General features: G+C 37.2%; 1 protein-coding gene across 3 annotated transcripts in view; it reads right to left on the bottom strand.

Moving 5' to 3' along the window:
- Window positions 1-13,674, bottom strand: part of SOAT1 (sterol O-acyltransferase 1) — a 67,435-nt gene that overhangs the window by 34,286 nt on the left and 19,475 nt on the right. For all 3 annotated transcript variants that reach the window (XM_074222146.1, XM_074222147.1, XM_074222148.1), the window contains exon 3: window positions 9,638-9,696. In XM_074222146.1, the coding sequence (XP_074078247.1) occupies window positions 9,638-9,696 (59 nt within the window). The remainder of the gene's footprint in view (window positions 1-9,637; window positions 9,697-13,674) is intronic.

Below are 13,674 nucleotides of genomic sequence, written 5' to 3'. Positions count from 1 at the left end.
GAAGGACAGAGTACAAATATCATGGAGCTGCAGTCAGGATCACACAGGACTTAGCAGCAACTACATTGGAAGCTCATAGGGCTTGGAATACAATATACCGGAAGGCAGAAGAGCTTAGAATGCAGCCAAGAATGAACTACCCAGCAAGGCTGAATGTCTTCTTCCAGGGAAAAAAGATGGACTTTCAATGAACCAGGGGAATTCCAAATGTTCCTGTTGGAATGGCCAGAGCTGAACAGAAGGTTTGATCTTCAGATACAGGACTCAGGTGAAGCATGGAGATTGGAGGAGAGGGGGGAAATATGAGGGACTTAATGATGAACTGCATGTATTCCTGCACAGAAAAACGACACTGATAAAACTCATATGAACCTTCTCAGCTAATAGAGCAGGTAGAGGGAGCTTTTATAGATGAAGCACAGAAGAAAGCTGAATTTGAAGATAAAATATGGTGTAGAAATGAAATCAATAGGAAAAAAGGGAAATGTAATAGGAGAAAGAAAAAGGAGAGGGGGATAGGCCAAGATATTTCATATAATAAGATTTTTCTTTATTACAATGAGCTATTGCAATGATATGGAAGGGGGGGGCAAGGGGGAATGAGGGAACCTTTGCTCTCATCAGAGGTGGCTAGGAGAGGAAACAGCATATATACTCAATGGGGTATAGACATCTGGAGTAAGGAGAGAGGGGGGACAGGGGGAAGGGGGGGATGTGAGTGATGGAGGAGAGGATGGACCATGGGAGGAGAATGGTCAGATATAACACATTTTCTTTTTTACTTATTGCAAGGGGCTGGGCTTGGATGGCCTGTCTGGAACCATAGGGCCAGGTGGAGGCTAGTCCTAAGGGGTGGTAAGGGGGCTCAGGGCTTCTTGGCCCCAGGACCAGGGATCTGTCTGCTGCGCCACTCAGTGACCCTACAGCAGAGTCAGAGTGAAAGGAGAGAGAAAATAGAGTACATGGTAGTGGAGAAATAAGAAAGGAGGGAGTTGCGATCAGCACTGGCAACATTGGAAAAATATGGAAGTAACTTTTGAGATGGACTTACCATAGAGAATGTGATCCACCCGCAACAGAGCTGGTGGTGTTGGAACACAGACTGAAGCACATTTTTTATTATTATTATTTGGGGGGGGGGGGGTGCAGGGCAAATGGAACCGGGTGGCCGGCCTGGGGCCGCATAGCAGGGTGATCATTGGGTGTCTGAGGCCGGATTTGGACCTGGGTGCTCCTGGCTCAAGGGCCAATGCTCTGCCACCCAGCTGCCCCTACTATTATTACTATTTTATTATATTTTGGGCCTTTTTTTTCTTTTTTTGGTTTTTGCAGGGCACTGGGGTTGGGGTGGCTTGCATGTCACAAAGATGGGTGATTGTTGGGTGTATTAGGCCAGATATGGGCTCGGGTGCTCATGGCTCCTGGGCTGGTACTCCATCCACTGCGCCACCTGGCCATACCTACAATTACTATTGTTTTTTTAATTTTAATTTTTTTCTCACTACTTCATCACTCAAGCAAGTCTATATTTTTTGGGGGAGAGGGGGTATTTTGTTTACTCTTAAACAAGAATGTTTTATTAATGTATAAAAACATTATTTGCACAAAATGAGAATAAATAAATGTTAAATTAAAAAATAAAAAAATAAGTCTTAAAAAAAGAATATCTTAATCTCCTAAAGGATAAAATAATCATCATCTGGTTCCTTGTCTATATCATGTGTATTATAAGGATTATTCATTAATTCAAGTAATCTATTCAAGAATCTATCTGAATGTCAGTCTTTGAACAAGGTATTATTAAACAGGCTAAGTAGAGACAACTTACCATAAATAGAAAAAAAGGTGGGAAGTCACTTAATTAAACTGGCTTCCAGCCAAATTTCTTGGCCAATAATATTTCCTTTGTAGATATTACTGTAGTTGTTGCTAAGGACTCAAAATCTCTTGTCTGTGTTTTGAATCATTTAAAAATAAACAAATATTTGTTAGCACCTTCTCACAATTACTGTAAAATACAAGTAACCAAAGGTGAAACAAACCCTATTTGCAATGAGTTCAGATTGATGTGGGAAATAAATATGTATAAAAATACAAGTAACAGAACTATAAGGCTAAAATGAATATTATTCTTTGAAAAGGAGGACACTAACAGCTGGGGGGAGGGGGAGGAGAAATGAATCAAGAAAGGATTACTGCAGAAGATGGTAGATGAACTCTTACGTAGTAAGGAAGAAGGGTAGTTGGGCGGCACATTGGATAGAGTTTCAGGTCTAGAGTCAGGAAGACCCGAGTACAAATCAGTCTCAGACAGTAGCCGTGTGACCTTGAACCAGTCATGGAACTGTTTGACTCAGTCTCCCCATCTGTAAAATAAGTCACAGAAGAATAGCAACCAGTATTTTTGCCAGAAAACCCCAAATGGGGTCTTGATGAAAAATTACTAAACAACAAAGAGAAAGGTCATTCCAAGTAGTACAAAGGCAAAGAGATGGGAGATGAAATGTGATATGTGAGGAAAAAAAGAGAAAGTCAATTTGACTGGGTTGTTGAATGTGTAAAAGTGCTGCTTCAAATATAAGCAGGAATTTATAAATTACATGAAGAAGCTTCTGTTTTATCCTTGAGAGGATAGGAAGCTACAGCCCTTGATGAGGTAGTGGAGTCACAAAGATATAGCCTTAAGGAAAATCACTTGGCTGCTCCATGTGTGGAAGATGAACTGGAGAGGTGAGAGGCCAATGAAGAGGCTGCTGCAATAATCTGGGGGAGTGGTGAGCTGTGGAATATGAGAGAAAGGTCAGATATGGAAGATATTGTAAAGGAGAAAAACGCAGATTGGATATGTGGGGTGAGGAAGGAGTTCAAGACAATGGAACATCCCAACCTTAATCACTGAAAAGTGATAGAAATAAGGAAGTGTGGCAAAGGGGAGAACTTAGACAGAATTCAGTTTCAGACCTGGAAAGTTTAAGATTTCTCTCAAAAATGGAGCAGCTCACTGACACAAGTGGATAACAGTACAGGGCCTGGAATCAGGAGGACCTGAGGGACCCCAGACACTTACTGGTCTCTGTGACTCTGGGCAAATCATTTAACTCTGAGGAAGACAGAGAGGAAGATCTTTCATACATCCAGTCTGATAATGACACCTAAAATCTAATGTTTATTGTGAAATAAATTTCAGTATCAGATCTTTCCAATATGAGCTAAGGGTATTCACAGGTACAAACACCAACTAATAAATAAGGAAACTGGAATTGTACTGTTGAAAAATATCCTAGCTTAGGGAGAAGCTACATGGAGCAGTGGACAGAGCACTGGCTTTGGAGTCAGGAGGACCTGAGTTCAAATCCAGCCTCAGACCCTTAATAATTACCTAGCTGTGTGACCTTGGGCAAGTCACTTAATCCCATTGCCTTACAAAAACAAAAAAACAAAAAAGGTATCCTAGTTTACAACTAGACTGAACTAGATTACAGCATGCTACAGTGAGTCACATTTTAATCCATCTCAATAGTCAATAAAACTACCATCTACCACTTGGCACCACAGCTTCTTTGATCAAGTTTTTGTTTTTATTGTCAATTTATCCTTTACCTAACTTTTTCAATATTCCAACTGCTGCTAAAATGTTAGAATAACAGTACTCAAAAAATATTTCTCAATGCTCATAGGCGATATTGATGTCATTTTACATTTTTTTAAAAGTACTATTATAATCTTATTTGATACACAGCATTCCTGTGAAGAGAAGGGTTATTTCCCCTGTGTTACTACACACAAGGATTCAGAACTGAAGAAGTTATTGAGTATTGACTATGAGAGAGGAACAAGAAAAGAAAATGAATGAGTTTATAAGCAATGTCCCCAAGATCCTCCTACCAGTAAGAAACATGAGTACCATTCAAACTCAAACTCAAATATAGACAAGATTCCTAGTCTAGTGTTGTAAAGGTTACACATTCAACTTCAAAGTTGACAGAAACAGTATTTTTTTCCCATAGAGACTTCTATGGAATAAAAGCTATATTGTGGATTTATTCATTTTCAAAATATTCATTTTAAACATGAAGATCAGGCAGAAGAAAAAGTAGGGGAAAGGCAAAGTCACATTTTCAAGGAACAAAAGCAGAGGCGAAAGTAAAACAAGAGTTACAGCAATATTATGAAACAGTCAGATGCCAAAGTGTTTCTGGCTAGAAAATACCTGGGAACTCCTGCACTAAGTTTAAGAATCAAGTTTAATATACAGGTTATTTTACATTTATATACCATTTTTACTCCAAACAAGTATCAATCATGTAAGCATATTTTCTATTAGAAAACATTTTTTATTACTCAGAATGGTGACACTAAAAGAAGGATAATTTCTAACTGCCCATGTCATCTGATTCTTGGTCACTTGCTGAATTTTGTAATATCCTTTGCTACTGTTGATTTATAATGCTGAGTGGAATAAGACTGTCTTCTTGTTCTAAAGACTTGTTTTTAATGGCAGTCAGGATACAGAAAGTAGGAATCAAACTTATTTGTTTTTTAATTGTGCTTTTCAGCACAGAGTAAAAGGTATTCACTACTGGTGGTTTGAACTCTAAGCAATCTTTGACTGCTATTCACTCACTCTGTCCCATTTGATACTCTATTTTCTCCGAGTTTTGGGGATACCACTTTCTCTTGTTTTCCTACTTATCTGACCACTTATATCTTAACGCTCCTTTGCAAGTTCATCATCCAAGTCATGTCCACAAGTCGCTATCCTGGACCCTCCTTTCTATATTACTTTCCTTGGTGATTTCATCTGTTCCCAAAAGTTCCAATAGACATTCAAGCAGATCCAAAACAGATCTTTTACCTTTCTCTCTCCCCAGTGCCCCTTTCCTATTATTCTGGGGATGACATCGTACTTGCAGGCCCTCAGGCTCACAACCCTGAACTCCTCACTCTCTCTCACCCATTCAAATCCAAGCCATTTCAAAGGCGGGTTCATTTCACAACTTCTCTCAGTATCTCAGCATCTCAAGTGCCTTCAGTACAGGGCCTTATCACCTCATGCCCAGATTATGGCATTAGCTTGCTGCTGACTCTGTCAAGTCTTTCCACTCCAACCAGTCACTTTTCCATTCAGTCACTTAAGTGATTTTTTCAAAATCGAAGATCCAATGGTTTCACCCCATTGCCTCTGGGATCAAATACAAAATCCTCTATTGGGAGTTCAAAGTCCTTTATAATAATGGAGCCTTTTCTAATTTTCCAGTTTTCTTGCCCTTTCTTCACCATTATGTCCTCTTCAATCCAGCAATCCCAGTCTCCTAGGTAGTCCTCTAGTAAGCTGTTCCATCTCTCAGCTCCAGGCTACTGTCTTCTGTCTCTCTTTGTATCTCTAGAGTTCAGGGAAGTGCCTGGCTCATCCTAAAATGCTTAAAAAAAAAACCTGCTTTGACTTTTTAATCTAGATGGTCATTTTTCAAATAGGTCTAAAATTTCACTGAGTCATTTTTGCCTGCTCATTCTCTCCAAAGTTGAGGGTATACACACACTTTTGCTTCTGACAACGGTACCCCATGTTGTACCTTGTGTGATGATCACTATTAAAAGGCTGTCCTCTCAGTTCTCCCTGACCCCACACACTACATACTGCCTCCTGTGATGGTCATCATCAAAGGGCTGCCCTCTCACTGTTCCCTGTCTCAAACGTGGTCATCAGATAACCCTGCATTTAGGGAGGCAGTGATCCTATCACCCCCCCTAGCTGGGCTCCTCTGACTGCATGGTGCCCATGCCAGGGGACTCCCAACCCTGCTGTTTAGCTCTGTTTCAGTCTTGTCTTGCTCTCTGTTAGATGGGGGACTCCTAGAGAGCAGGGTTCTTTGTATGCCTAGCACTTATTGATTTGTTTATTGACGGAAAGTCAATATTGATTATCATTTTATCTTCCAGGGAATCCTGAGTAATTATGATTTATATGAGACAGAAAGGTTGTACTTAATGGCTTAATATCAATTGTGAAGACCTACTTGCTTCCCTAATAATGCCTTCAATTAAGGATATACCCAGTTTGCTTACTGATGACCCTCATCAGGCTCTTGGCACAAATGGTAGAGCAGACCTAGGTCAGGAATTACCGATACTCTTTTTCTCTTACACCTCCACCCCACCTACAGGAAACCATGTCTTTCAGCCTCTCGATACCTTCACAATTTAACTTTTTGCAGGAGATATCCTTTCTATACATGATCTGTTCTGGCTGTGCCCCCCCCCCCCCCGATTTATTCTCTTTAGGGACATTTCAACCTCCTTTGAAATATGTCAGGGACCATAATGTTAGGGTCCAAAAATGTGATGGTTCCACTATTCTTGATGTAGAAAAGTTTGTTGTAATGGTTTTTGTAAATCTTTTCCATGTTTCCTCTTCATGTAATCTTCCCAGCTTCATCTCTGAAAGCCAATGGAGATGACTTTGCTTAGTTAAATAACTAACTGATCTTCCCAATCTTTGTCTAAACTAACTCTGCACTGCCTTTCTCTGCTTTCTGAGATGATACTGCTCATAAAGTGCATAATTTCAAATTCTCAAGAAGATTTTACAGGGTTCAGAAGCTATCCTAAAAAGTTGATTATCTTTTCTAAAATTTTAAATATTCACAAAGGAGTTAATTGTTTTAGAGAAAGAAGGAAACAGTTCATCTAGCATTGATGCCTCTAAAAAATCCCCCCAAAAAATCAGTTAAGACAGAGTCATCAATTTTTATGAAGCTGTTTATAGTCACAAGCAAAGTAGTTTTAAAAAATAGTTGGGTGGGGAGAGGAGCTGAATCAAGAGGGCAGACCAACCAATTCTGATGGGAAATTCAAGAAAATGTCACAATGAATATTTTTTTTTCAGCCAGGGAAGCTTAGGAAGAGGTCTGTGTAGACAGGACAGAAAGAGATCTCAAGGAACCCCTGAACTAGTACTGGCAAAAAGAATGGATGAATCTGCCAGCTCGGTCACCCATTACCCAGTTCCAGGTCTCAGATTAAGACAGAGAGGAGCAACTGTGATTAAGCTGGAGAAATAAAAACAATACTCCTTGTAGATGCTATGTTTACTTAAACTCAAACAATGAATAGCTTCAGCAAAGTTGCAGGATATAAAATAAAGTCACATAAAATCATTAGCAACAAAACCCCACAGGAAGAGAGGGAAAGAGAAATTCCAATTAAAATAACTAGCAGTATAAAACCCTTGCTAGTCTACCTGCCAAAGATACACACAAGAACTACACAATTACAAATTGAAGAATGATTAATTGCTTGTGGGCAGGTTGAGGCAATATAATCAAAATGACCATACTAATTAAATTAATTAACCTATCAGCTACCACATCAAATTATCAAAGAATTACTTTAGAGAATTAGAAAAAAATAACAAAAAATTCACCTGGAGGAATGAATATCAAAGGCCAAGAATATCAAAGGAATGAAGTAAGAAAAACAGTAAGGGAGTCTAGCAGTACCATCTCTCAAAACTATCAGAACAACCTTTAATCACAGAAGTAATCTGCTGCTAGATATGATCAGTGGAACAGATTAAGTAAACAATAAACAGAAGCTAATAAAATAATGTTTGATATACACAAAGACCCCAGTTATTGGGGCAAGAACTCATTTGACCAAAACTGGGAAGTCTTGCAGAAATCAGGCACAGACCACTAGTTCATATTGTTTACCAAGATAAGCTCAAAATGGAAAAACAATTTAAACATAAAGGGTTATACCATATGCAAACTAAGGGAGCATGGAAGAACTCTCCTGTCAGAAGGATAGGATAAGAATTCATAATCAAAATAAGAGAAAGTCCACAGGAAGTAAAATGGATGATTTGATATTATAATTTTAAAAATTTAAAACACAAATGAAGCTGGGTTTTTTTTTTTAAGGTTTTTGCAAGGCAAATTGTGTTAAGTGGCTTGCCCAAGGCCACACAGCTAGGTAATTATTAAATGTCTCAGGCCCTATTTGAACTCAGGTCCTCCTGACTCCAGGGCTGGTGCTCTATCCACTGGGTCACCTAGCTGCCCCAACTATCATTAAAAGAAAAGCAGGAAATTAGGGGGGCAAACTTTACACAGTTTCTCTGAAAGGGGAATTAAGTCACATTACATGACTAAAAGACATTTCCCAACCTATAAATTGTCAGGATTTGAAAAGGCAATTTTAAGAGGAAAAAATCTAAACTTAACTGTAATCATGAAAAAATGCTTTAAATCTTTAATAATCAGAAAAAACACAAATTAAAGTAACTCAGGTACCATCACATCATACCCAACAGACTGGTTAACATGCAAAAAAAAAGAGAAAAATGGCAAATGCTGGAGGGGATGTGGGAAAACTGTTAAATCAAGGCAATGTTGGTAGAGCTGAGAACTAGTCAATCATTCTAGAAAGCAATTCCTAAACTGTACATACCTTTTGACCCAGAGATATTGCCACTAGGTCTATATAACCAGAGATCTATGTACAAAAATATTCACAGCAGCTCTTTTTGTTACAGTAAAGAATCGAAAAGTGATGCCAATCAATTAGGAAATGCTTTTAGGAAATGAGGTTATTCCATAAAGGAATAGTTTCCAAATAGCCAGAAATCTGCACATTGTAAGTGCTAAAACAGTATCATCAATGACTAAGTCACAACACAGTAACATAGTCTAAAGAGTCCACTCAGGTGTAGGACCTCAGAGGGCTCCTATACCTACTCAACTAAATCAGCTAGTCTGCTCCTTTTCTAATATCTTAGTTGAAAGTTAGGTAGAACAGCCAAGAGTAGATGATCAAACTTTTGAAATCAGTAAACTTTTTATAAACAATAAGTGAACAGACTTCTATCCTCTGAAGGTATCTCACATATACTATTCTCTGATCAAGTACTTCAGTCTGGGACTCCATAGATTTTTCCATTTATGGTTGATATGGATATGACTGAGTTATCCTGTAGATGAGTGAGGTACTTTTTTTTAATTCAAGTTCAGATTTGAAGTCTCCTTTTCTATAAGGTAAAGAAATTTGAGAGAAAAGGGGGAAAGAAGGGGTTTTTTGAGAGAAAAAGAGGATCAGGGGATTGAGCCAGAATGATGTGACTTCAAATTCCACTTCAATATTAACTGTGTGATCTCAGAAAAGTTACTTTCTATGCTTCAGGGTCTTCACCTATGAGATGAGGATGTTGGACTCCATGGCTCTCCAAGTTTCCTCCAAGCTCGAAATCCACGATATGTCAAAAAAAAAAAATCTTCCGAACAGTGAAGTCTAAAGGCTAAAAAAAGACCAACTGAGATATCCAATTACATTTTGCTAGCTATCACTAGATGACTGGCATAAGACATTAAAAAAGGAATTTTCTTCTTTTTTTTAAAGATGTTATTTTCCATGATATACTATGAGGAACTTTCTTCTTGAGGAATGTTTAAATCTTGTTTTTAACAACTGAAGAGGTGTAATGTAAATGAAAACATTTTAGCAATTCCCTTTAAGTAGAATACCTTTAGAAATTTCTAATTCAATTTACACTTGGACCGTCAAGTCCTGTGACTTCATATCAATCAATTTAGCGTGAAGTTGTTACATTTTGTTCTGGGAGTAGACATGGGTTACTTACCTCTGCTTCTGCTGTTAACCGTATCTTCCTTTTCATATGCTGTTCGGGGTCAAAATGACCTAAAGAAGGAAAAATAAGACTTTACTTTTTTTTAAATTAATATTTTATTTTTTCCACTTACATATAAAAAGAAATTAACACTCCTTAAAAAAAAATGTGTTCCAAATTCTCTACCTTTCTTAAGAGGGCAAACAATTTAATATACATTATACAGGTATGGTCATACAAAACAAATTTACATATTAGTTACATTGTGATGGAAAACACAGACCCCCCCCATATAAACATCAAGACAAATAATGCTATGAAATGCAACTCAAACTCCTTGAATTCAAATTGTCTTAGATCACTGTACTGCTAATACTTTATATAAATCACATACAGTTGATCATCTTTACAGTAGTGCTGTTACTATGTACAATGTTCTCTTGGTTCTACTAACTTTACTTAGTATAAGTTCATTTAAGCCTTCCCATATAAATGACCCAGCTCATCACTTTTAGAAAATAGTATTCTATGTTAAATATAAGTGTACAGGGGCAACTAGGTGGCACACTAGATAGAGCAAAGGCTCTGGCGTCAGGAGGACCAGAGTTCAAATGTGACCTCAGGCACTTAATAATTGCCTAGCTGTGTGACCTTGGGCAAGTCACTTAACCCCATTGCCTTAAATAAAAAAAAAAAAAAACAAATGTACAACTTTTACCAGATTTCCCCACCATGGGAAGGGGGGAGGAAAGGGAGAGTGGGAGAAAAAATGTGCAACTCATTAATCTGAAAATGAATGAATGTTGAAAAACTAACAAAGCATGTAACTGGAAAAATAAAATGAAATTTCAATTAAAAGAAAAATATTTTTGTCACTATTATATTACAATTTGTTCAGCTATTTCCCAATTGATAGGCATCCCCCTCTCAAATTCCAATTCTCTGCCATCATAAAAGGAGATCACAGCTAGTTAATTTTATTCATAGTGATCCTTTCCCTCTTTTTTGGATCTCTCTGTGATGCAGGCTACTAGTAATATTGTTGGTCAAAGGAGATGACACAAATTGCTCTCCAGAATGATTACATCAGTAAACAGCTCCACCATCAGTGTATCATCAATTTTCCCATATACCCTCCAAAATTTGTTATTTTCCCTTTCTGTCATATTAGCCAATTTGACAGGTGTGAATTGGTACTTCAGCACTGTTTTAAAATCCAAGACTTTAGAATAATTTTTAAGTATCTGGTTTTTAGTTATCTGCATAGGTAGGAAAATAAAAGTTATGAGCACTATCTCTGAAAGTGCTTTGAAAAAAAAAGGTGGTTACAAAAAACAAGGGTATCATTGTTCTTATTTAAATCTTAAAGTAGAGCATCACTAACAGTAGAACAAACAAGATTGTATGAAGATCTCACTATTATCCATATACTTTTTTAAAAAGTGTGAAAGGTTTGTTTCCACTAAAGCAAGAAGTATGAATTGCACATTTCAGGCTAATGGATATGGCCTTGGATTTTCAAGATCAGTCAAGCTGATAGCAGAACTTTCTGAAGCATATCCTACCTCTATGCCACCCTCCCCAAATTGGATAAATCCAAAATTTTGTTCAATGATTCTTGAGCAGTAAAGTTATCTTATTTCCATTTAAGTTTTTAGCTGAACACCATGCTGCTTCTAATACTGACATATTATATTCCCTGTTTCCAAGGGACATGAATATTTAAAATTAAATTATTCTATAAACTGAGTTGGGGGTGGGAAAAGAGAATGCTACCTTGAGTAATACTGAGTTGGAAAAAAAACATTTTGTACTTTCCTTTGCCCTTTCATTAGTACATTTACAAATCATTTATAAATGCAGTTTAGATTACTGCTTTTATAGAAAGATCTCATCGATCCATTTTACAAAATGCAACTCAATGTCAGTAAATGAGATTTTTAAAATTCATAAAGGTAAGAAGTACATTTCCCCCCCATTCTTCTCCTGATCCATTTTCCAATTTTCTTGACTTTGAAACCATGTGCATGTATCTCTTCTTTCCAGTAACTCCCCTCCTGACTGGTCTGTCCTGGAGCTTCTGAGTCATGGAACCACCTATCCCTGCACAAGCTTCCCTATTTCCAATCTCTTTCAGGCCCTGTTCCTGAATTCCTGTGGACTACAATATTATATCCTTGGGGACCTTCATCCTACCTGCTCCCCCCATCCTCACATTTCTGCTCTTTTTACAGGTGGTCTGGACCAATTTTATTCTTTGCATTTGTATTCACAGCACTTGGCAATACCTATGCCACATGGTAGATACATAATGCTTGTTTCTTCCAAGTTTAAATCCAATGCTTCATTCACTTATGTTATTATATTAGAGTTGATATTATACAAATATAATTTAAATAAGGAAGTGTGTTCCCTGAACTAATTCAGTCACTCAAATCAAGTACTTTAATATTTTGCTTTAGACTTTCAACCATAAGTGATGCCAGACACTATGGGATCCCTCCTCAATCAGAAGGTGAGAAGCTTTAGAAAGACAACAACAAAAATTATGCAATTATGCCCTGAGAGATTTTTAAACCAAAAAATTACAATATTCTGTGTTCTGAAGGCTAATTAAAAATAAGCTATAAAAGACACAAATATGAAATAAAAATATAAACAAAGTCATCTAAACTTTTTTCATTTAGAAAAAACCAATGATTCAGAAGAAAAACATTTTCCATTTTTGCTATCTTAATTTCTTATAAAGCTAAAAAGCTACACGTACTGCCCAGAGATAACACCCAACACCCTGTATATGACTAACTCACAAATCAATTCAAGGCTTCAAAACACAATCAACCCTGAAAACAGTGATAAGCCAGGCTTTGAAGTTTGGAACATCATTGGTCTAATTGCCTATTACCAACCATGATTGCCTAAGAATAATAGGATCTAGTTTATTATTATTATTTAGATTTTTGCAAGGCAAATGGGGTTAAGTGGCTTGCCAAGGCCACACAGCTAGGTAATTATTAAGTATCTGAGACTGGATTTGAACCCAGGTACTCCTGACTTCAGGGCTGGTGCTTTATCTACTGCGCCACCTAGCTGCCCCTAGTTCATTATTTTCTAACTAAAATATAGTGCAACCACAATAAATTATCTTTAAATCAGAAAATTTAAAACTTTCAATAAGTCTCTTCCTACTAATCTAATTCCTAAGAGTTTTTAAGCTACCTGGTCATCAGTATAATTAGCTCTTTCTGCTAGGAAAAATGTTGCCTCATGTTAACTATCTAACACTACTGGAAAATGTAGTGTGGTCTGAATGCATTCAATTTAGAATATAATTATTTCCTGATATATAAAATATATTATGTCATTTAAATTTATTATCTTTAATTAGATCATAATTATTTGGCTAAATACACATTCTCATATTCATTCTTTCTCTTCCTCACTCAGCAGAGAACTATGCTCTTTTTTTTTGGTTTTTTGCAAGGCAATGGGGTTAAGTGACTTGCCCAAGGTCACAGAACTAGGTAATTGTTAACTGTCTGAGGCCAGATTTGAACTCAGGTACTCCTGACTTCAGGGCTGGTGCTCTATCCACTACACCACCTAGCTACTCCTAACTATGCTTTTCTAAGTAGTCTTAGTCTTCCTTGCTTAGTCTGCTCTCAGTGGGTTGGCTCCAATAGAATTCACAGCCTTTCAAACCATTTATTACTCAGCAAGTCTGGTCCAACCAAGGGAAGAACTGAAAGTTACCAGGAGAAAAACAAATAATAAAGCTTGTTTAAATAAATTTTAATTTTATAGAAAGTACTAAATTGACAGACTTTGGCCTGACACTGACATGCCCCCCCCCAAAGTAAACAAGAATATAATTCCATGTTCCCTTTGTCAAGGATGACAAACATCTGGCCACTGGATAAATGAGTACATTTCCACAATACAAAAGATTTCATAATTTTAAATAATCTCATGAAATCATATGATCTAACTTCATTTATTTCCATTGGGTAAAATATAAAGTATTACTATTTTCATTCTAAGGATGAGAA

This window comes from Macrotis lagotis, chromosome 2, assembly GCF_037893015.1.
Source record: "Macrotis lagotis isolate mMagLag1 chromosome 2, bilby.v1.9.chrom.fasta, whole genome shotgun sequence".
Taxonomy (NCBI): domain Eukaryota; kingdom Metazoa; phylum Chordata; class Mammalia; order Peramelemorphia; family Peramelidae; genus Macrotis; species Macrotis lagotis.
This window is presented reverse-complemented; position numbering and strand designations above follow the sequence as displayed.